A 25,105-nucleotide genomic window follows, 5' to 3' on the forward strand; every position below is an offset into this window, starting at 1 on the left:
GATTATGGATTACTATGCATTCCATAAGGCAAGGGTAGGCAACCCAGTGCCCTCCAAATGTTATAGACTACAAATCCCATCATCTCTGACCATTGGCTCTGCTGGCTAGCACTGATGGGAATTGGGGTCTGTGATGACCCCCACCTTACACTGCTCCTTTATTCCTTTCCTGAATCAAAGCATCCTGTGCAGGTGTCAAGAGGTTTGGAATGCTGCAGCTGTCCCTGTGACACACCTTTCTCTACTTAGGCCCCACAGCTATACAGTTCAGCACCCTTACCCCAAATTCTCCCTTCCGCTGCCACCATAAACCTGTACCCTTCCCAAGTACTCCAAGGACCACACTAGTTGTAATTAAATGTAATTTATTAACAAGTATTTAGTGCAGCTACAAAAGCTTAACAGTTTCCTCAGTTCTCAAGCGTAATGGTTATAAAGCACAATGCGTAATAGTTTCAGTAAGGAATTTCTCTTAAACATTTCAAATGTGACTTAAATGTTCTCCTGCCTACTCTACCCCTACTAGGCTACACTACTCCACTAAAACAACAAAGCACACAGACCCTTCCTATCTCTAATCTAAAACTCATCCAGCATCATACCTTCTCTCCTGTCAGCAGCATATATACTCCACAGTCTTCCGACTGTGCCTGTACCCGGTGCCTGTTTACACTTCCCTGTGCCTGTTTGCATTCTCCTTCCCTCTTTATTGTTTACTACAACTTATTAGATTGTAAGCCTATGCGGCAGGGTCTTGCTATTTACTGTGTTATCTGTACAGCACCATGTACATTGATGGTGCTATATAAATAAATAAATAATAATAATAATAATAATTCTCTCACACCAATCCAGACGCTCCACACAAACATCCAATCAGCACTCTCCTTCCATCCAGCACTCACTCCCCCTCTATGGCCTTATACTAACCAATCTGCTGTAAATTCACAGTGAGTACCTTCTTTAAAACTGAAGTACTTTGGTCACATAATGAGAAGACAGGATACCCTGGAGAAGAGGCTGGTGCTAGGGAAAGTGGAAGGCAAAAGGAAGAGGGGCCGACCAAGGGCAAGATGGATGGATGATATTCTGGAGGTGACAGACTTGACCTTGGGGAAGCTGGGGGTGGCGACAGCCGACAGAAAGCTCTGGCGTGGGCTGGTCCATGAAGTCACGAAAAGTCGGAAACGACTAAACGAATAAACAACAAAAACCTTCTTTAAACTTTTCAATCATTCTTATTAACTAATAAACTTTTATATTAAACTTAACATCTCAGCCTAATGCAGTAGAACATCACAGAGTCCAAAAAATCTGGAGGATGCCAGGTTGCATACTCCTGCTATAGAGAATATATGAAGATTTTTAAATTACTAAAGTCTTGGTAAATTTAAAATTCAGTGAACTTTTGCTTGTGGTCACATTTGTAGAGAATCATAGAATAGTAGAGTTAGAAGGGGCTTATAAGGCCATTGGGTCCAACCCCCTGCTCAATGCAGGAATCCACCCTAAAGCATACCTGACAGGTAGTTGTCCAGCTGCCTCTCTAATGCCTCTAGTGTGGGAGAGCCCACAACCTCCCTAGATAACTGGTTCTATTGTTGTATTGCTCAAAGAGGTTTGTCTGATAAATCCAGTATAGCCTTCTTCTCCTTCTCCCCCCCCCCCAAAAAAAAATGCACACAGTGTTCCTAGCCCTTGCATCATGGGGTACAAGGGAGTGGGAGATTGGAAAAATGTGATGGTAAAAGATGGAAGACAAGAAGGCAAGTTAACGAAAACTCAGTGTATTGTTTTTCAACTGTCCTGTTTCTTGTCAAGTTGGTTTTCAACTGAGGGCACATGAAACAAATACTTTAATTCAGCCTAGGAACCCCATATAAGCAGCTTTGAGTTCCATGGTGAAAGAAAGGTGGGATATAAACATGCTAAATAACTAACAATGCACTCCTATGGAACTCTACTTGCCGGTAGTTCAGTGGACTTACTGCCAGGAAATGTTGTATTCGATTGCAGCATAAGTAAGAAAATCAAACTTGGCTGGCCAGATTTTAGTAGAAAATGAGTATCTAAAAGTAAGATTTGGAGAGAAAGTGCAGTGTGTCCAACAGTTATAGTCTGGCATCTACTAGATTAATGAATTACATGCAGCTAAATATGGACATTAGCTACATATTATGGCTTTATGGAAAAGTAATCAGGGAGGAAAAGGAGAAAGAAATCTCTTTGACAAAACCTTTTGTTGAATTATTATTTGGAAAATTGTTTTCCAAAGACGTCACCATTGAAACAGTGAAAGACTTGAGCCTGACCTCAAACATCAATGGTGTGATACTCCTGTAGTATCTCACACTTTAGTCCTGGGAAGGCAGAAGACCACTCTGCAGCAAAGGAAGTACCTGTTTCATTGTATCAATATCAGGTTCTATTCCCAACTTCTAATCTTGCTTAACACCCTGGCATTTCCAAGAGTTCTTTCACAGTCTCCTGGATAATGCATGTCTGGTGTCTCCTTCAGCTCTGCTTAATGGAGAGGACTGATAGCAGACACCAGGACAGCCTGAAAAGGGCATTTCTGCTCTTAGCCATCCAGGGAAAAACTCAAAGGTTTCAACAGCAAACAACTGTAGTAAAAATTTGTTATGAATGGTCTAATTCAACCTTCCCCAACTTACTGGCCTCCAAATGTTTTGGATTTCAATTCCCATCACCCCCAGCCAGCATGATCAGTGGTCAGGAATGGTGAGTGTTATAGTCACATCTGGATGAGAGCAGGTTGGGGAAAGCTGTTCTAATTTATGATCTATAAAAGTGTAATATGTGTCACCAGTAGATCCTTCTGTTGCGAAGCCTGAATGTTACAAGCTAAAGCTAGCAATCTCACTCCCCCCCCCTCCTGCATGTGTCCACTATCTGTCTCTGCTTATCATTGGCTCATCAGAATTGTGCAAACTGTTTCTGTTCTGGTTAGAGAAGTTAAATGGTTAAAAAGAATTTCATTTGCATATCAAAATAACTTCTGACTATAGTTTCCCCCTTTTTTCTAGTCGACACAGCAGTACTTGAATTAATACAAACTGCTCCTCCAGGTATTGTATTGATATCTTCATAAATTATGCAGGTCTAAGGTAAATTTCCATGAACACCTAACTTACTACAAAGAAATCTCTATTTTTCAACTTACAGGCAGAGCAGCTCTTCATTAAATAGTTCTCAGAATCAGTATGTTAAACTTTCCGCAGGTGTGAGTCTTTCCCTTCAGCATAGAGTCCAAGTGCACGTTAGCCCTACACAGATGACAGTTATGTCTTCTATTCACCCCATTCCCCTCTGAACTTCCTGAGTTGATCAGCTCTTCTGCACACAGCCTATGAACATGGCCTAGGCTTTCTCCATGTGATCTCCAATAATTTCAGGGTACAAATTGCATGTACATCTTCTATGAGCATAGGGTCTGAGCAGAAATGCTTATCAGGAGGCAAGGGCAGGACCTGTACCCAGAGCAGTTGTTTCCATAGAGCTCCTGTAATGAGTTAATTGGTTCAGCTTTATTACATAGGAAAACAAAGAGGCCAGTAGGGAAACGGTATAGAGATGACCTGAAATTTAATGCCCGTTATCATTACTTTTTACTGTCTAGTGTTTAGAGTCTAAGTCCAGAGTATCATCCCTGAGAAATGCTTTTCCTTATTATACCCTTATGGGCATACTCTAAGCTTGCAGCAAAGTCTTTCTCTTTTCCTATTTGGAAGGCTGAGCATTTTAGGACGATAGCTGCTGTTCCTTCCATTCATGAAAGTGATTTAAATGCTGCAGGAATTGGGGTGGGTGGGTGGGTGAGGAAGTAATTTTTGTTAATTTCCTCTCTCCTCCTGCAGCCCCCAGCAATTGCCGTATTTTTTCTGGAGGGTAAATCAGCCCCCAGGAGCATATTTTCTGTGGGCGTAGGGGGTTGCTAGAGAAAGGGGGAATTGGAAAGGATTGTTTCCCCCCTTTCTGTTCCCAGGAGTGTTCAGATAACAGAGTTCTGCTCTGCAGAACTCTAGATCAGGGATGAGCAACTTGTGGCCCTCTAGATGTTTTTGGCTTACAACTGCCATCATCGGTTCATCTGGGTAGCGCTGATGGGAGTTGTAAGCCAAAACCTCTGGAGGGTCACAAGTTGCTCATCCTTGGAGAGCCAACCCATTGTGCTGCTGCAACTGGTTATTTTTATTGCCCTGTTTTATTAAATGATAGTTGTTAAGGTTTATTGTAGGATTCTGAATTGTATTGTTAATTCTTAGAAGCCTGTTTTTTTAGCAGAAAGGTGGGTTAAACAGATAAAAATACAAATTCATTTTACATAGATAACTGACCTGCCCATCATCGTGCAGCGCTTTTTTATTTTTGTAAATATCTAAACAGGAGGCAGTATCCAAGCCTGCCTGCATACCTGTGGGATCCGTTGTTAGCGCAACGGGGTGCTAGCGATTCTAAAAGCAGCCCGAATGAGCAGAAACCCTTGTTTCTGGAGTGGGGCAGGTCAGCAGAGCTTGCAGAAGGAAGGTGATCTGTTCTGATTTGGAAACAAGCATTTCTTACTGTTTCCAGGGTTGGTTTCAAGACAACTAGCTTTCTTCTGCTTGTGCAACAGATTGTTTGGGAGCTCAGTGGCAGTGTTGGGTACTGCTTATGAACTGGAAATTAATCTCATTACACAGTATCTACTTATAAGAAATACTTTTTTTCAAGTACAGTTAGTGCTAATAACCAATTAGGTTCAATTCACAACATAACCTTCTTTCCTTTTATTTTTAATTCTCTTGATTCTAATGGATAGATAGATTTACTGACCTAACAAAACATCTCCAAAAAACACAAGCCCTCTTATTTGCTATTGTGTTGAAATTTAACACCATAATTTTTAATCAGTAAACTTTCTGAATGGCTAAAAAAAAATCATATTTGCTGTCTCTGTTTTATACACGGTTCTGTTGTTTACAAATATTATTTACAAGATTCTTTTATGGGTTTTGTTCTTTCTTGATAGCTTTGCTCTCCTTTTAAAACAGCATTGCAATTAGAAAATATGTATTGCTATGTAAATCTATGTATTTATATATATAATATATTTTGAAGGTATGTACTTTGTAAAAATATCCATGATTTTTCTGGCTCATTCCTTGTTTTAGGTTTGAGCATTCATATCGTGAATTTATAGGCTCTGAATGTTTAGGTTATGTAAATTCAAAAACAAAAAATAAAATTCTGACTAAATCCACCCATCCCACCCTTAAAGACAGGATTGGTGCCACAGCAAGCTTTTCTGGTAATGCACAATGTTGCTTTATGGGGTCAGTAGGCAAGGACACCACCAGCAGAATTGCTTAACTTGTCAAAAGGATTTCAGTGATAAAAATTTATGTATGTATTTATCTCTTCCATTGATATCAGTAGGATTCAGAAATGCTTACCTTGTCTGGATTGCACCCTATGTGTGTAGTTTTTCTTTGTCTATATTTATGTGAGTGTGTGTTTTAAAGTGGATGCTTTTTCCAATTAACATATGTAACTGCTACTTTCAGTGGGAGAAATTCTAGCTTCATATGAAGAAAATACAAGAGAGTTCCTTTTCCCTGCTCCTAAGTTTATCCATGGACACAGAGGGTCAGTTCGTGAAGTTTTAATGAAGAAGACCTATGGTTTTGCAGTAAGTGCACAGTGTATATCCTAAGAACAGCTGTTGTGTTCAAAGTTGTTTTTTGACAGATGATTCGGTATCTAAAATTGCAAATAATTATCCAAGGTTGAACTTTGTAGACTTCAAATCACTGTTCTGAAATATTTCTCACTGCTGAGATACATACCATTTAGAATGTTGATTATTTGTTGTCCACATTGTCATAATATATGGTTCTATGCCCAGCCTCTTGAGATCTTGGTGTTAAGAGGTGTGCTGAGTTGAGGTGTGATCCACCTGTGGTGTTTCAGATACTTTATTTCACTGGGCATAGGTTTCCTCTTGCTGACTTGAATTGAATTCATCAGACATTTTATCACTAAACCCCCTAGTTGAGGGTGTGGGAGCTTTTGGAATCCTTACTTCTGCTTTGAGTTTTACTATCACATATTACAAAGACCATAGCTTAGAGGTAGAACATGTGCTTTCCAAATGGAAGGTCCTAGATTCAATCCACGGCATCTCCAATTAAAAGGATCGGGTAGCAATGATAGAAAATACTTCTACCCTAAGACTCTGGAGTAGTGTTGCCAGTTGGAGTAGACAGTACTGGGCTAGATGAATAGTTGGTCTGACCTGGAATAAGGCATCTTAGTGAGGGAAGACATCGCTGTTAGAAGACAAGCTGATTTTTATTGGCAAGATTTGTTCTTCTCTATATTTATCTATTCTAATGTTAGCAATGCTTTCCACCTGGTACCTGGAACAGAAATATATATCTCTAGTTACATGGATTTCATTTCATTGAATCTTTTTTTTTTTTTTAATAGACTAGGATTTCATTGTCTCTTTAGTAAAGAGGCTGATTTTAACAAGCTATCATCTTTGTTTAATAGTTCAGTAACTTCTCAATTGAGTTGTGCACTCTCAGGTGAACAATGAATGAGTTTGGTTATATAACACCAATTTCTTCTGTTGATATATCATGTGGTGCAATTTGTTTTATATAGTGCCTGTTTTCACATAACTCATCAGTTTAAAAAACGATGGGTTGTTGTACTTACCTCTTCCCTTTTACCCTACAACCCACAATTGGCTCCTTTGTAACCCAGCAACAAACCATGGTTTAACTGCTGGATTGTTTAGCCCCTTAACAACCCAGCAGTCCAGTTTCGTATGTCATGCTCTACAACCTACAAAGGAGCCAATTGCGGGTTGTGCAGTAAAAGCGAAGGTGCGTGTGTTGCAGGTAATGCACCAGATTGTCCCTGCTCATGCATAACAGCTCATTGGATTTTAAACTGACGGGCTATAGTTACATGTGACCCAGGTCATAGAGTCAGTGTGGGTTGTCTGCCATAAATCTGGTGAGAATAGAGATGAGGAAGGATCAAACATATCTTTCCAATGGACATGGAAAGGGGGGATTACAAATGACAAACTTGTGCTCCTCCTATATTCCTCATTCCAGACGTTTCTTTCACTGATGGTTCATCCCTGCCCCCGGCCAAAAAGCCCCAAATGTAGGGAGGAAAATGCAAAATCTGTAGTTGTTTGACATCTAGTGAGTGGCGTTGCCTGCTGTGACCCTCACTGCTAGTGGTAGAGGAGCAAAAGTTGTTTGCTTGCTTTCAAAAGGTGAGAAGAGTATGCTCTAAACAACATCTTTTGTCTGGTACCAGCATGTGGCATGCAAATATAGGAAAACGCAGGCTTTTTTTTGGTAAACAAAGGATACCATGTCTGCTGTGTACATATTAAGAAGTTTGAAAGTGGTGTGAGTGAAGGTTGAACGGCATGACTTGACTTTTAATTAATGATATATAACATGCCATGAAAAATCTTTAAAAATGCTTTTGACAAAGCAATGTGTTGAAAAAACGCCAACCTTAATTGTTGTACAAAAGCAATATAATCATCAGTAATTGAATTGTCAGAAATGCAAATGTTATCTCCTTGACATTTACCATTGCTGTTCTGTCTTTTCTAATTATCTTTATTAAAGGCTGAAATTAACAAAGGAAACTGTTAAAATTAGGAATGGTTTGTTGCAGTAGGTGACATTTACTTCTTTGATACCCTTTATCTCTTCAGTTGGAGCTTGATGTTCAATTATTGTCTCTGTTCTAGGGAATTGCACCAAAATTGAAGTTTTACACGACTTGTCTTATTTCTGAAAGCCTGTTAAGTTCAGAAAAAGCTCAAAAGCAGGTTAGCATAACTTAATTGTTTGCAATTTAATTTCAAGATTGAATAATGATAGCTAGATTTATGCTGCTCTTAAATTGTTTCTTTTGGTGAAACACCTCTTATGAAAGTTACTTGGAAACTTTATCTACATTTTTAGTCAAGTCTAGCACAAAAAAGCAGTCTGAATGTGTGAGAAAAAGCAAATATAAAAGTAATTGGGAGCTACAAGATCCTGTGATCATCTTAGAATTTAATGTTTGGCCATGAACAATTGTGGAGTAATATTTTTCAGTAATAATAATAATGATGATGTCTACTATGTATGTAAATGTATGTAAGAGTATAATGATGCAAACCAGGCAAAATATTACTATTTGAATAATTCCCCCCCCCCCTCACCATGCACAGTTCTTGGTTCAATCCATTAGTATTGCCAGTGGAAGAGCTTCTCTGGCTCTCTAGTAGTTATAATTCAGCTGCTTGTGTTAGAGGAGCAAGCAATGGAAGGTGTACTTGGCAACTTATAGTTCAGTGTTCCTGAAAGGCAGCTAAACCAAAAGCCTGGGTAGAAGATAAGCATAGACTGGAAAAAATGTATGAGTGGAAGAGTGTGTGATCTCAGAGTTTTAGAGTTTGTTCTAGAGACCTTAGCCATGTTAAAAGTGGATAATTGTTGGATGCTGCCTTGTCAATAGTGAGAGTACATATTCTCTGAAGCCCTTCAATCTTTATAATTTCCTCCTTTCAATGCAGGATAACTTAGATTGGCTACGCCATTCATCTACAGATAGAACACCACAGACAAGGTCACCAAGAAAGAACACTTCCTCACCTGAAAGAAATAGGAACTGCTTAGCAACAAAGAGCTATGAGCAGCCTACAATAGCCTCTCTTTCCCGATCTCCATCTCCTTACACAAAAAGGCGAATGTGCCAGCTCCTGCAAGTCAGACAACGCCTGGCCCATTTAGACTTAGGGCCTTTTGATTTCAGAAAAGAAACAGATCGACCTCCATTTGTAATTCGACATGTATGTATGCTCTACAGCAGTTCCAAATTAAGCTTGGATCAAGTCTTGCTTTTCCACAGTTACTCCAAGAAGCCTTTCATTTAGTTCTTCTCTTTGCATCTATTTTTAAGTGGAATTCAGGGATTTTTGTTGATGCTGACCATTGACAAAGAACCAGCTATTTCTTGAATACCATGTTTAAATTCTTTATGTGTCTGTCTCCCCACTTCTTTTTCCTGATAAACTAGACAGCTTGATAGTAATTGAATATTATTACAAGGTTTAATAGGGTTTAAGCAGAATTTAGCTTTATGAGGAATTAGGATACTGTTGTAAATTAAGGTGAGACTCTAAAATAATTATTTCCTGGGAAAATGTATAACAGCACAACTTTGGTGACAAGTAGTGTAGTATAAATGGATAGGAATACAGAGGCCATATATATTTCTGGATTTGAAAGTGTATCTAGTGGACTTCTGTTTACTAACATCTGTGTAATGTATAAATTGTAATGCTTCTGATTCTTTCAACATACACATACTTCAAGTGGCATTGTTGGAAAGTAATGGTGATTTACTATTGCTCAACATTTGAAGAATGAACCTGTGTTCATTTCCAACTGACTACAGTTAAGCATTATGTCTGATCTCAAACTGTGGTTAACTGGTTTATAGTAGGGATCCTGAATCTTTTTTTTTTTTTTTGCCCAAGAGCACATTTGGATTTTTAAGGGCACTGTTGTGGACACTGTCACAACATTCAACCCAACACCTTATTCAACCATCACATCCTTCCCTCCGTGCACCAACCCATGGACAATGGTCAGCATAGATGGAAATGTTATCCAAACCATCTGGAGAACAACACATTGGGGAAGGCTGCAGTAAATTATTGGTTATTGTTACGTCCAAGCAGGTTTACTATATATAAAACAGTTACATTATTTAATTTCCAGCCTGAACAGATGCCTCCATCACCTGATGTTCATATTTGGTGTTGCCCTCGGGAGGATACAAAAGATGAAAATGTCTATGGCAAGTATTTTCTTAGTATACAAAAAGTGTGCAATTTTAGATATAAACTTGAATATGCATTGCAATGTGTCACTACCATAACAGCCTGAACTATGTCTCTGCTTCATCTAGTTCATTAACATTTCTGGTTTTAAAACATGGTACCTGATTTCTTATATTAGCAATCTGTCAAACTTCTATAAATATTGCAATTGCTTGGATAATTTTTAAGCATTGTTAATGCTTTACAGGAGCAAATAGCTGTTTGTGTATTCTCTATTAACAAGTGCCATTGGGTGTGTGTGTGTTCAAAAGTCCTTTTGTAATGTTTCTTACAAGCTAGAAATTCTGTGTCTCATTTCTCTCACTTGATATAAAAAAAACACAACCCTGCTTTCCTATAAAATCAGCCTGCGCTGCTGGCTGTGCTTTCAGGAAGTCTCACTGAGCTTATGATCTCTTATTTCCCATTTACACCCCTTGGATTATCTGCTCTGTTGCTTCCAGTAATCCATGGATTAGAGTTAGAACCTGTTAGAGGAAAGCTGTGCTGAAAGCAGTTCTACTTCTCTATAGTGTTCTCTTGCGGTGTATACCGCCTGTCTCATTCATTTGCAATTAAGGCACTATATTACTTAGAAACATTTTTAAGTCTTTGGCATTTGTGTATAATTTAATGTGGGTTTTTTTCCCATGGGCTTCAAAGATCAGTCAGGAACAAGATCTCAATTATTGTTTAAAACTTCAATAATCCCTGGGTAGAGCATCAGATGAGAGGACACTTTTTTTATAGATCCTGGGGCGAAACATGATTTCCCTCAGTGAGCTGTTCTGCTTGAAAGAAGATTCTTTCCATATAAGAGAACATTATCCATATCCTTGTTTGCAGAGTGTCTTGAGCTCTGGTATATTTCAACTCATACTTATTTTCACTCTCAAAGCATCCCAGAATTCTTTTTTAAACATCATTTTAAGTGGCATGGAAACTTCTCAGTATGGCTTCTCATGTCACAAGCTTGCGGTCATGCAGGAGGTGTCCATGTTAAAGTTCCGTTCCATGTCAGGATTGCATTGGGGTGCACCTGTATAGGAAGGAGCTGGGACATGGATTCCTTCGAAGTGACCACAGGCTTTCAGTGTTACCTAGTGGCAAGGAAAGATTCACACTGCAGCGATTCCCATGTAATGTGAAGAACTCTCAGTTGCATTCTTTAAGGGTACAATCCTATGCATGGCTGGCTGAGGGATGCCAGGAGTTGTAGGATTCTTTTCTGTCTAAACATGCATAAGAATGCACCCTAATACTCTGATCCTTGATCATACATGTTACAGTAGAGACCTGATCATCTAGTCTTTTGTCTTACTTTGTAGAACAGTAATTGGTTGTGAATGTATTTCTTTACTCCTGTGCTGTGTTAATTACAAATTAATACATTTAAAAACAAAACAAAAAGTTGTTTTTATATTTTTGTGTTTGTAGTTTGATAGCTGTAAGTTACTTCTAGGGAGGCTGCATTTTGGCCTAAAATGTACACTGATGGTGCTAAATAAATAAATAAATAAACAAACAAATAAATAAATAATAATAAAATGGGATAGAAATACAAATTAATGGTAATAAGAATACTAATCATGATGCTAATAATAATATAAGTTAACAAATAAAGCTATTTGTAATGGTTAGAATTGGCTTTGGGTTACTTCCATCTAGAAACTAGCAATTTGATGGTGATGTCTTAAGAAGTGGATTCACATGTGCTGCTCCCCCCACCCTCATCTCCCTCCTGCTCCTGCGCCAAAGATCTGATTAGGTGGTGAAGTTATGGCTACTGGTGCCCAGAAATTTCATCATCTGAGCGCCCCAAATGGAGGCAGGGGGAAGTGGGTAGAACATAAGAGAACACTTAGTCCTCTTCCCCAAATGATGTTCTCTTGCCAGGAGACCATTTGATAAGCTGGAAATAGAAAATATTTGCGAAACGAGAGGTATTTTACTTAAGCAGAAGTATTTCAATGGAATAATTCTATTCTATCCCAAAGCTATTTTGCATAACAGAAGCATACACTTATCCAGAGACTGCTGCTTTAGTTTGGATCATTATGCCATAAACTGTAAATTATCTCACTATCTAAATATCAGTTTACGTGCTCTGTTACCATTAACACTGTGTAATAATCGAACAAGTCACTGGTCTCAGTGGTTGCAATTGAAGGCATTGCACTGGTAATTGTGATACTCTGTGAACTGCTTCAGGGATTATTTGAAATGTGCCTTTATAAGTGAGCCTTATAAGATTGATGTGTGATACTTGAAAATAAAATGATTTTTAATCGTTTTTTTAGATCCTACCTTTCTTGGCAGTTACAGACCAAAGAATACTAAAGTAAGTACTGAAAAAGAGAGTGCATGATTAAGTAGGTGAAGGCAGGTAAAACGATCTAGGATGTGTGGCCTCGTCCTATATATTTCCATTGCCTTACCATCAACCCTTTTATATTTTGCAATGTTGATATGAAAGTTAGAAGGAAGCTACCAAATCCATCAGGCCATTAGTCCATTTAACCAAGCCTTTCAGCTGTCAGGGACTATCAACTTCAACTTTTCAAGGCCTCAAGCAGTGGTCTTTCCCAGGTATGCCCATGAAAAATGTTGTTACATGCATTTATCTACTGGATGCACAGAATCCACCAATACTACTTAATGGCCCATTGGAGGATTCCTACAGTTACTTCTGCTAGGCTGACTCTAGAGAGGCGTGCTTTCCCCACCATCCTTTCCTGCACTATGTGAAGGCATTATTATTGTGTAATTCCACCAGTTGGCTTTTTGAGAGCCACCTCTCTCGCAGGTATCACTTTGTGAGTCTTACTGAACCATAAAGGGGTCAGATCTCATTTACACAACAGATTTTACCAGTGGTGTTGAACCTCTTTCAGCCAGTGAATTTTAGCTTAAAGTTTTATTGCCAGTAACAGCCTTAGGAGAGGCATATCAACCCTTTATTAGAGATGCTTTAGGGATGCTTTAGGATGGATTCCTGCATTGAGCAGGGGGTTGGACTCGATGGCCTTGTAGGCCCCTTCCAACTCTGCTATTCTATGATTCTAGAGCAAGGAAAAAACTGCACACAAAAGCCAGGAAATCACCAACTGGTTATGGAGGAAGGGGGCCATTTGGGTAATGCTGGGGATTGGATTGGAACCCCAAGCTTGAGGTTCTGCACCCGTTTTATATGTTGTTCATCTTATGTTGGTATATAATGATACATTTTATCTGGTATTGGTACATAGTGATGTAGTTGTACCCTAAATGCAAATTATATGCCACTCATAATCTAAAATTTGATGACCTACTATCTTTAATGCAACCTATTATCTCTTTGCATGCTTAAATTGACAAGTAGCAAATCTTATTTCAGAATATTCTTTTCAATGTTTTTTATTGTCTATTAGGGATTCAAATGAAGCTAGTGCAGAAGATATTATCTCTTTTTATTTATTCCTTTCAGTATAACTTCTTAGTTGAAAGTATTGTATCCATTGTGGGACAGAACCCTTTCTAAAAAAAATTCCTCCTGAGGTCTACACTGCCCTTCACTTATGACTTCTACGTACCTCATCATATTGATTATTTTTTAACATTTGTTGAAGTTAGCCATCTTGAGTATCTTGGGCACAAAAAAGATATAAATGTTAAAAAATTAGATAAACAAATAGCCCAAGCAGACAGTTCTATTTCACTTTCATCACATGTAATCATTTGTTGATAGCATCTCATTTCCTGTACATTTTACTCAGTCGTGGCCAGAACTTTACTCTTAACCATGAAGGAGTTAAATATGACATCCATCAGATAGACACCAGAAGTCCTGCTTCTGGGGTGGAAATTTCAAATATGTGGATGATGTAAGAAATGGCATTAAGAATGAAAAGGATTGTAGCCTCCTATGTTTTACTAGTTTTTGTTATTTATGAGATGCAGTGTTGCTAATACAGAAAAATGAAGGATGTTTTATTTTCATTACACTAAAGTGAAAACTCAGGTATAGCTAAGTCATTAAACATGCTATATATCTTAAAGGTCATGCTACCATTTTTGTGTTTCTGACAGATTATTGGGTTGCCTCCTGAGAAAGACTTTGATGGTTTTCCTGATGGCTATGATGAGCACTTGATCTCAAGTATAGCTGGTAGGCAGTTTCATTCAACTCATCTGCTAATGCATTCGGCACCCCCATCACTGCAGAAGTATTCTTCGACTCCTGTGTTAAATCGCTCATCTCTTAGAGAAAGGTAATGTCACATATCCCATGAAGTCTGAAACATGCTTCCCCCCCCTTAGTGTTACAGGTAGTGGGTACATTGACCAATGAGTTAACAATTTAGGGCGGGGTGGGCAATATATGGCCCATGGGACCCATGTCATCCTCCCAGTGTGGCCCCAGCAGCCCCCCACCATGGCTACCCAGGCTGATTTCCCAATGAAAGTCAGCAGCAAATTGGCAAGGTTTTTTTTTGCTGCAGCTACAGTTGTCCCACCAACGTTAGGAGTGTGGCCTGTAGGGGGAGCCTCAGGTGTTCGTGTACAAAATGGCCCCTGGACCTCTTGTAATTGCCCACCATGTAATTTAAGCATTATTAGAGTATCAGCATTTGTCTCAGAATGCATGGGAATCAGCATGGGAATCAGTAAAATTCTTAGGATGAAGCATACCTAGCAGTATACCTGTGCAATGACACATAAGCCAGGAACCAACATTGGTATCTGCCTGGCATTAAAAGGCAGATATTCCAAGATAAATGTTTAGAGTTAGGCTGTGGAACATCTGCCCATATCCAACTGTCCCCTCTGTTAAAATCTAGCTGGAGAACATTGTCATCTTAATTTCATAAATCTGTTACATTCCAATTGGTTATACCGACCTTCCCCTACTTAGCTCCCTCCAGATGTGTTGAACTACAATTTCCACATCTCCAGCCAGCATGGTCATTGAACCATGTTGTTCTGCTGATGTTGGGAGATATAATCCAACACATACCGGGTTGCTTCATTCCAGTGTCAAAGGCTTTAGGCAGCTAAAATACATGCCATTTATCTCATCCAGAATTTCTCTTCATTCCAGACTGCAAGAGCAGTGCAGCTGCTGCTGTGATTGTACTCTAGATATTTGTCCTGGTTCCCAGTAGGTAGGAATGGCAGGACTACTTGTTTCTGTTCCAAAAGATGGGTTGTTGGTTTTTTGGCAAAGCACAGAATGTTTCGTTGCCACACTCCAAAATGACTGTGAGATTTGAAGTGGATTCTACAATCCATTCTGGCATACCCACATGACATACCCACATGACATACCCTCTGTTATGGCAAGTGAAAGATGACGATACTGCTTCCTTTTCTTCCCTGACCCCATGCATGGAAAATGTAGTGCAGCCTAGGTTCCCATGCTGCATGCCATTTGCGAGTCCAGAGCACACTACAAAGTGTCCTGGATATATTCTAGAAATGTTTCAGTTTCAGCTGGAATTTGAGACTCTACTTAAAATTTTGATTGGGACGGACTCTGACTCATTCATTTCTACAAGGAGTAGTAATCGGCAAACTTCCCTTAGCTCCTTCCTTCCTTCCTTTTTTTTTTAAAAAAACTATCTTTCCACTCGTTTTCCAAGCAAAACAAAATGGGTGGTGGAGAGACTATCTGGCAGCAAGAGACCAGAAGCTTAACTAGAAATGACTTGGGAGCCTTGTTTCCTGCCAAGGAGTGTTAGATTTGTAGTCGTCTCGGCTTCCCTAATTGAATTGAGAAGCCGAGAATACTGCAAATCTCATACTCCCTGGCATGAAATGATGTTCCCTAGACATTTCCAGTTAAGGAGAAGCTGGAAAGGTTTCTCCTGATGGGTCTTGGGACAACTTAAAATGGGGCTAAGAATTTTGAACTGGGGAGTCCTTCCTATTGTGTATTTTCCCCAGTCATTAACTATGAGTGATGCCTCGGTATTCTCTTGTGACAAACTCTAGAAGTGGGAGAAGCCCAGCTTTCTATACAGATGTGTATATATTGTGTCTTATTCTTTTGGTTAGTGAGGAAACAGCAATTTGCATGTGGCCCTTGGGGCCAAAAAGTTTGTTCACCCCATTGTACACTATTATTATTATTATTTATTTATATAGCACCATCAATGTACATGGTGCTGTACAGAGTAAAACAATAAATAGCAAGACCCTGCCGCATAGGCTTACATTCTAATAAAATCATAATAAAACAATAAGGAGGGGAAGAGAATGCACCAAACAGGCAGTATAAAAGTCAGAACAAAATCAAGTTTTAAAAGTTTTAGGAAAAAGAAAAGTTTTTAGCTGAGCTTTAAAAGCTGCGATTGAACTTGTAGTTCTCAAATGTTCTGGAAGAGCGTTCCAGGCGTAAGGGGCAGCCGAAGAAAATGGACGAAGCCGAGCAAGGGAAGGAGAGACCCTTGGGCATGTGAGAAACATGGCATCAGAGGAGCGAAGAGCACGAGCGACAGCCTTGTGTCTGGGGACTCCGTAATTGTTTCCCAGGAATCACAGAGACAATTCTTAATTCTTTACCCTTGGGAATAGCCCCATCTCTTCTGACAGTAGTCAGGGCCAGCGTCTTGCCATCTCCTCTGGCAGGAGGGATCTCCCTCTTCTCCAGAGTAGCCCTGCCCTCTGGCAGTACAACAGGGTCTCTGGTGAGCTCTGTGCTTACTGTGTCTTTTTATTTTCATTTGTTTAGCTCAAAATCCTTAACCACTGTGACTTAGCATGTCGTCTGAACAGGGTCTTCGTGTCCTTTAATGGATGCATCCCTTGGCAAGAAGGTTTCGGGGACAACTATTTCCAGATGGCTTAGGGAGTGCATTCATCTGGCATATGTCAGTCTTGGGAAACAGCATCCTCAAAGGGTGGCTGCTTATTCTGTCTTGGGGGCAGCTACATCTCCTACACTGTCCTTCATAGGAGAGATTGGTAGGGGTGCTACTTGGATCTTCTTTAAGCAATATAAGATTGATAAACACTATTTCATTGATGCAAATTTTGGTATGAGGATGTTGCAAAGAGTTGTGCAGATTTGATATTTTTAAGTAGACTCCCACCCTGAGATGACACTGCTCTTGTACATCCGGAAGGATAAAGAATGATGAATGCCCTCCATGAGTCCTGGGAAAAAGGAAAGTCTTTGCATGAATTCCTGTTTCCAGGACTCCCGGAGGACATTCACCTGCCTCTTCAGTTCAGTACTTCATAAGGAGTGGTGTTTTAGGGCTTCTGCCTCCTCCATACATGTGAGGTGGTAGGCAACTTCCTGGGATTAATTCCTGCCTCTGTTAATAATTTTTTACCATTATTTTTTGCTAGCATCTTGCCAGGAGTTACAGTGTTAATGTATGTGATAAGCTGCTAACAATCACGCTTCTCAGAGATGTTTAGTCTCTCTCAGTTTTTCCAGCTAGGCATTAAACCAAGGATAGCTGGCTCATGATAGAGGCTAATCTTTTCTCACAGATATTCCTGGTCTCAATTAGTGTCCACAACAGAAAACTTGCCTGTATGTTGTCTAGTTTCATATAAGGATGCCTCGGCATCTCCTCCTCCCTCTCCTTGATTTTTCCTCTGTTCTTCTATCTTGCACATTGTTGCTTCTGCTCATTAGCTGCACCTGGCAGTCAGCTCCTACCTCCTCTGGAAGTGCTGTAATTACTTTCAGGGTCAGGTAGGCTCTCAGATCTATCTGTTGTGATCTTCTCTTAGCACTTTCCTTGCCCTACTCTCGTGCCTAGATTATGTTTCCAGGGCCAGAATTCTTCTTTCCATTCATCTTGAATCATCCTACTGCCTTGTTTGTCCCGATAGATCTGTGTTGCCTTGTATGTCCCGATAGAGCTTCGCCACCCGTTGAATTTCTACAGCCAGGTTCCACATGTGCATCTCGCTCTGTGATTTCATTACTTTGTCCAGCAGGTGTTCTATGCCTTTCAGGAGCCATGCCCTCTGCTGAGGGTAAGTCCAGTAATTTGGTAGATAAGTGGGGAGCAGGGTGTTATGTTGAAGGTGTCATGAGGGTATAGAGTCAAGTGCAATCATCTGCATCACCATACTTTTTAGTGAGTTTCTCTCCCTTGCCTCCTTCTCCATTTCACTTGCCTCTGTCTATGTTTGTTATTTTCCTCAGAGTAGCTAAGATCTAAGGAGAGGCCTCATTTTTAGAGTCTCCACTCATAGAATCATAGAATAGTTGAGTCGAAAGGGGCCTATAAGGCCATCTAGTCCAACCCCCTGCTCAATGCAGGAATCCACCTTAAAGCATGGCACTCATTCTATTTTTACTACCAACTACCCAGAGAATAGCCTATGTTTATGTGTTTCTAAATATCTGTGACAAGCCAGCAAGTGACATCCTTTGTGTTCCCCTTACCTTGAAACAAAGTAAACACAACCACTTCAACTCTGGCTTTTTAAAAATTTCTTCTAATTTTCCTATGATCTGTCCATTCTGTGCCCAATGCACAAGCTCCCCTGCAAACAGCTTTCCAAACCCTGCCTTGCCATTTTCATTGCACCCTCCTCACTCTTTATTTGGCAAATGCTAATTCCCCTGACAACTATGGTAAAGTAAAACCTGTGATATTTACTCTTAGCAATTGTTCTTGAGCTAATTTCCTCTACTTTATGAATCTCCCCACTTTGTAGAAGCACGGTGCATAGTCTGCTGCCAGAACACCACACCTCTTGGAAAGATTCCTTGCTATCTGTGTTATTTTTGACACACATATGTATACATATGAGTTTGCATGCACATGTGTATGGTGATGTATGGTAACTCAGATACTGAGATGAAGTTGTGGCCTTAAAGAAAAGCAGTATCAAGCCTGAAATAAAAAGCCAATCTGATACAGAGATCCATCTTGTTCAGGCATCTCCCGAGGAAGATAAAAAAGGAACTCTCTGGGCTAAAGATCTCAGTCATTCAGATGGAGCTGTGAATAGTGTGTGTGTGTGTTTAAGAGTGCCGATGATTCTAAGAGGGTACTTAGCCATAGAGTGATTCTTACAGTTTCCTGTTATGATAGGAGGCTGCATATCTGGGGGGATTGGTTCACCCAGCATGTGACCTTGTCTGTTCTGCAGTTGACAGGTATCAAAAACTGCCAAGCTGGCCTATAGAATAGGAAAGGTGCAGCTCATCACAAGCAGTTACTATTGACCTCTGCTACTTGTCTGATATGGTTCATCAGGACTTGATCTTGTCAGCTGTAGGTCAGAAAAATAGTTTTCCAAAGTGTTTCTTGAGACAGTTGCTTATTGTAATGCTCATCACATCTTTCTCTGTATGCCAGATGCTCTAACCTACTTCCTTTCATATTCAGAGTACTGTGAAATATTTGTCGAAACAGATGGCATGATCTTACTTGAAATTGCTTTGGGTCTGGTAGCCTCCATTTATATTTTTACTGTGGTCCAGAGGTAATCTGTTCACAAAACCTTCCAGGAAGGGGTTACCTCTAAATTTGAAGTCTCTTTACATGACAGAAACTAGGTTTTCAGGGTGAGTAGTTGAATGCTTTTTTTAAAAAAAGGATCTGAGGAAGTCAGAAATCTGTTCTGCGTGTGGCTGAATGTTTTTTTCCTACGCTTACTGCTTTTGTCTGCTGCGTATATGTCTCTGTGAAACTGCATTCCAAAGGCCGGTTCCAGTATAAGCCTGTAAATGTTGTAAATGGTTCTCATGGGGAAGTCTGTGTTGCTTGTCAGGATATTTAGATGCTCCTCTGTGGGTACATCAGAGAACACTGTCTCATAGTATTTCTGAGAATTGGTATGATAGGGGCAATTTTGCCATGGGCGGAGGGGGTGTTGCTCAAAGGGTCCTGTTGACCTCAGCACCTTTTAGAATGAGAAAAGGGTAAGCTTGTCTTCCCTTTGGAATATGAAGCTCCCCAAACACTGTCTTGAAGCAGAGCAACCCAGTAACATTGACAAGAACTCATCAGTGTGCTGCCTGGAGCTCTGTGTACCTCTCATAACCTTTGAATCAAGAGAATCACATATGGCTCAGCTCTATGACCCATATGTGGCTTCGGGCTATCCCATCTCTTTGGGCCTCATTTGGCTTCCTTCCTTCCCCATTGTACATATTTATCTTTTTGCACATTGTACTTCTTTCTCCTGTGCCTTATGTGGGAATGTGAGAAACCTGCATGACTCCCAGTTTCTTCACAAAAAAGTGCACTGTATTATATGCCTTACATTAAAAGTCATATCTAATGTCTATTTCTAAGATTAAAATGTTCTTTTTGGAGCATACATAACTGTTATGAAAAGATATTTAGGCCTCATAATTTTGCTCTCGATAATTTTACTCTCTCTGAAAGCCTTGTATGTTGCAACTCTTCACATTTCTGAGGTAGACCTCCAAAAGATGAACTGTCTTCTCTCTTCCTCTCCCAAAAACCAAGGATTGATCCTTGGTTGATAATCATCTCCATTTTTTTCTTTGGGAAAAGTGATCTCAAAACCATTCATTTCAGGTGACATGTGAGTTGATATTTAAAGTGAAGCAAAGCAGTTCAAAAAATTGAGTGATTTGTGGTCTTTAGGAAAGAGAGGGAGGCACTTTATTGCTTTGTAAAGGTAGCTGAAAGGCATAGAACAGTTAGGCCTAAACCAAGTTGATTTCTTCCTTGTTCCTGAATAAAGAAGCAAGCTCATTGCTATAAAGAGAGCACTTTCATTTCTTGCCTTTAGTCTTTCATTCCTGTGTGTGACAGTTTCTTAAGGATGAGACCCACTGCCTGAACCACCTGTGATTTACGTACAGTATTTAGGCAGGGAAATATTCTATATTTAACTTCAAGGCTATTTAGCTTTATTGATAGTTAGCCCGGTGGGGGAGAGAAACCTGCAGGAATAGTTTTCTCTAGGAGTCCAACCCCCCCCCCCCCCCCCAACTGCAGTCACCTCAGTAGAGAAAAATAGTCAGTGCAACTATTTCCTTCTCTCTGGCAGGGAAAATCAAGGTGCTACCACAAGGATGGGTGAAAATGGCATCTGAGTTTCTTTTGTTTTCTGTAGCATGAGGCAAAGTGAGAAATGAAAGGTAGCTTTCTTGCCCCCAAGCAGGCACAGGGAGTTTTTGTTATCTGTCTTTCCTTACTAAGGGAGTAACGTGAAAACTAGACTTAAGTTCACTGGTGTTTGGGTGTGAGCTACCTCATTTTATCTAATCAACTGATCTAACCAGTATTACTACTGATTTTACATGTGTTAGACTGATTCTAGGGCTAATTTCTTGGCATAGGAAAGTGTTTGTAGTTACTATGGGTCTGTTTGCATGATCATGGAGGGGGGAAATAAGCCACGGTGGCTTATTCTACATATGCATGTAAAATAACCCAATACTTATCTCTACTCAGAATCCATTGAGTTCAGTGGGACTTACTTTCAAGCAATTGTGTATAAGATTGCACCCTTGATGTGTTAAATTAAAATCTTGTTTTCTTAATTAGTATAATTGCACTGGTAAGCTCTCATAGATTCATTTTAGCTTTTCCTGTCATCGTTATCCGTGGAGAAATTTCTTTTCACCAGGTTCTACAACAGGTCCCTGCTCTCTAGATGTGCATCTGCTCCTATAGTACTTTATTGATTTTTGTCCTGTGATAGTTTGTCCTTGCATGTCTCCACCCCCTCCTTCCTCCACTTCTTTCAGCACAAAGCCTCTGCCTTTGGAAACTGATAAATTCTTCATGGAAGCCACAGAGGCGCAATTGCCGTTGTTGTTGTGAGGCACTGTGGCAGGGGAAAGGGCTAAATGAAGAGCCACAAATGTTTTGCAGAATGTGCTTGTTGATATGAGATGCATTAGCATTTCTTGCTGATAGGCAATGCTAGCATTTCTTGCTATATGCAAGTGAGTGATTGAAGTGTCATCTCTTTGAAAACATCTATTTATTACAGACTCGAGAGTTGTAAGCTTCTGTTCAAATAGCCCATGTGGACAAATCTTATTTTTGTAAATATGAGGCTGCAATCCTATGCACACTTACCTGGGAGTAAGTCCCATTGAGCTCAGTGGAACTTACTTCTAAGCAGGCATGTATAGGATTACACTATAATTGTCTGTTTTATCCTAGTGAATATGCAAAAGTTATTTTCAGTCATATATAAGATTTCTTGATTCCTTTATTTTTTTGATGCAAAATATAACCTGAAGTATATATCATTAAAAAAAATTCTCATAAAAGGAAAAATAAATGCTTTTTGCCACATTACAGGAGAAAATGGCTTGTACTGTTGATTGCTCTCGACATAGCATCTTTGAAATGAATTATGAGTAGTTCTCTATTGATCCAGCTTATTCTAGGTCACCGAGCTATATATCCAAAGTGTTTATACAATCTATTGGAATCGATAAACAATTTAAACTGATGTAACTGTGGAATGTTTGCTAGTCCTAAGGAAAATTGGAAGTATGACAAAGAATACAGCTGCAGAGGTTTATTTTGTTTTGTCAGAGTAAAGTCAGTAAAATAATATAACCATTCCGGCAGCATTGGAAGAAACTACTGATACCTTAATCCCATATGTAAGGGGATGGTGGCTCTGCACAGACATTATTTGAGCCTTTACACTATGGAAATTCCTTTTATTTATAGTTTTAAGAAATTACTTTTTGAAAATGAGCTTCAGAGGATATCTCCTGTAGGAGTTAGCACATCATAAAATGGTTTCAATTTAGATTACGGGTGTTAAATTTCAGGTTTAGCTTTGTTGTATGGTGACTTTAGGTGGTGTAAATATTAACATAATGGCTTAAAGTGCAGATTAGGTTTTATAGTTATGTCTAAAATTAGACAATTAAAAAGGAGCTGATACTGTTTTTATTAATGCTTAAATGTTTGAATTTAAAAAAATTAAGTCGAGGGATATGTGAGCAGTAAACATTTCTTATGCCACAGTGCACACTAGTGGATTATTCTATCATTTCAGTTAAGAAATGTACATAGGTTATACTATAGTAAAAGGTTTTTATATTGGGAGTGGGGTACATTGGGATAGATTGGGATAATTTGCCCAATATGGGGAATAATATTGTGACATGGAAGAGTATAGGAAGCTTTGACTTGTGACAAATAAAAATGCATCAGATAATTAGAAATTAACGTACACTAATGCACAAGTCCTCTTGAAATCTGGTACTTATTGTGAGTAAAGATCTTTAGGAGGTTGATACACATCTCTTTTCCCCATCAACCAATAACCATGACAACTTGTATTCTTTTAGAAATTTAAAAAAGGAATCTGCTATACTCCATTCCTGTATATTATACTTCTACAATAGGCTGTGGGTCAGTCCCCCAATTTGGCATAAAGCTCTAATAAACTGACCCAAAATTAAGAGATGTCACAAAAGTACAGTACAGTGTAAAGGATTGCAGAATAACACCCCAATTACAGCAGAAAAGCTCAAATACTGTGCAACAGTTTTAACACCAATAAAATTGACTAAATCCGTATCTGTACACATAACAGAACTTGTTTTTTATTGCTGGGAAATGATACCACAAACATACAAATAGTGCAGCAGGGTGCGTGGTGAAATGTAGCCACCTGCAGCATATTGATAGAGTTGCAGAAGTATCACACAGAATATATGTAATGTATAACTGGAATGAAGACTGTGACTTACATTCTTTAAAATGGGTTCATCTTATAAAAGAGAAAATAATATGAGCTTGTATCCATTTCCAAATACCAAATAGTGTCCATAACTTAAAATATTTAAACCAAATGATATGACTCCTACAATGCTTTTTATTCTAGGTTTCATTCTGGTTGGAACACTCCAGTAAATGGAGAAGAAATCCACAAGCGAGTGAAAAATATTTTAAGAACGCACAGTGCAAGGCAAAGGCTAACATTTGTAAGTTTTTGAAATATACTGCATTTCTTTTTCCTTCCAAAGTATTGTGGAAAAAACACCCCATAGGCTTCTAAAAATGTTTCTTATTGACACATTGAGAAAACTCAGGGAGATAGAGAAGGCAAGGGTGCTTCCTCTTACTTCATGCTCAGTTTTGAAGAAAGAAGCAGTGTGGGAGTCCCTTTTAACTTCTGGCTTTTCCTAGTGCCTGGCATGGAAAGAGAGATCCTTCTACCTTTCACCAAGTGTTCTTCATTGTGAAGTTGGAGGAGAATTAAATTCATGGCCACCATGGCAACTGTCTTTGTGGACTATTGACACATCATCATCATCATCATCATCATCATCATCATCATAATATATAGGGGTTTGTTAGGAGTGTCTCTCCGCCCTGTCGGATTACCCATCAGAGAACCCTTCCGTTTTCAGATAACTGCCCAATTATAGCCTATGGGAAACCAAAATGCTTACAGCTCTGTAATTTTTAAATATAAAGTGATGAAACTTGGCACCATGAGAGCTCTTAAGTAGGGATTTAGCTATGCCATGTTTGAAACTGATCCCTTCATCCCTTGATTTTTAGGGATTTTTTAAAGTTCGAGGTTTTGAAATCACTATTTTTAAAAAAACAAAACCCTCTGTCATTTTTAAAGATAAAGAGATGAAACTTGGAGCCATGGTAGCTCTAAGTAGGGATGTGCATCTTCAATTTATAAAAATAGAGATCTGCTGCATTCCCTGACTGTTAGTTCTGGTGGGGTGAAATGGGGGGTGGGGCGGTGCTCTCCCTCTGAGAGGCCAGACAAGAACAAGCACAATACCTTTTTTATATATAAAGCATATAAACTTGTGTCCTTTCTTCAAAACAGAAGATTGATACTAGTACTAGCAATAGCAAACTTTTCTCTCGCTGCCCCTTATTCTCTTTACTTTAACCCAGCCGAGTTGCATCCATAGTTGGAGTACACAGATCAGACTTTGGCACAAGATTTTTTCCATATCCTAATATTGGCTTGTGAGACTGTATGGCTGTACACTGCCTGCCAGTCATCATCGCTTCCTGGGACAACTCATTTATACGGAATGGTTTTCATAATGTGAACCATTTTTCCTAAATCCTTTCTTTCAGCCAACATCCATTTTTCAAGAAGTGAAGAAAATTGGTTGTAGTTTCATTCTGGTTCAGACACAGCTCCCAAAATTTAAACATGTGGTATATTGTACCAAGTCGACACAATTGGGGGACTTCGATTTTTGTAGGAGGTTAGTTTCTGAAAGTTCTGAAAGTT

At 39.3% G+C, this 25,105-nt stretch overlaps 1 protein-coding gene across 1 annotated transcript in view; it reads left to right on the forward strand.

Moving 5' to 3' along the window:
* The window catches only part of SPATA6 (spermatogenesis associated 6), a 37,322-nt gene that overhangs the window by 7,160 nt on the left and 5,057 nt on the right, over window positions 1-25,105 (forward strand). Inside the window, exons 4-11 of the mRNA XM_063139109.1 lie at window positions 3,048-3,089; window positions 5,568-5,692; window positions 7,793-7,873; window positions 8,606-8,881; window positions 9,816-9,894; window positions 12,217-12,257; window positions 13,985-14,166; window positions 23,717-23,816. Coding sequence (XP_062995179.1) covers window positions 3,048-3,089; window positions 5,568-5,692; window positions 7,793-7,873; window positions 8,606-8,881; window positions 9,816-9,894; window positions 12,217-12,257; window positions 13,985-14,166; window positions 23,717-23,816 — 926 coding nt within the window. The remainder of the gene's footprint in view (window positions 1-3,047; window positions 3,090-5,567; window positions 5,693-7,792; window positions 7,874-8,605; window positions 8,882-9,815; window positions 9,895-12,216; window positions 12,258-13,984; window positions 14,167-23,716; window positions 23,817-25,105) is intronic.

The sequence above is a fragment of the Elgaria multicarinata genome, chromosome 1 (genome assembly GCF_023053635.1).
Source record: "Elgaria multicarinata webbii isolate HBS135686 ecotype San Diego chromosome 1, rElgMul1.1.pri, whole genome shotgun sequence".
NCBI lineage: Eukaryota > Metazoa > Chordata > Lepidosauria > Squamata > Anguidae > Elgaria > Elgaria multicarinata.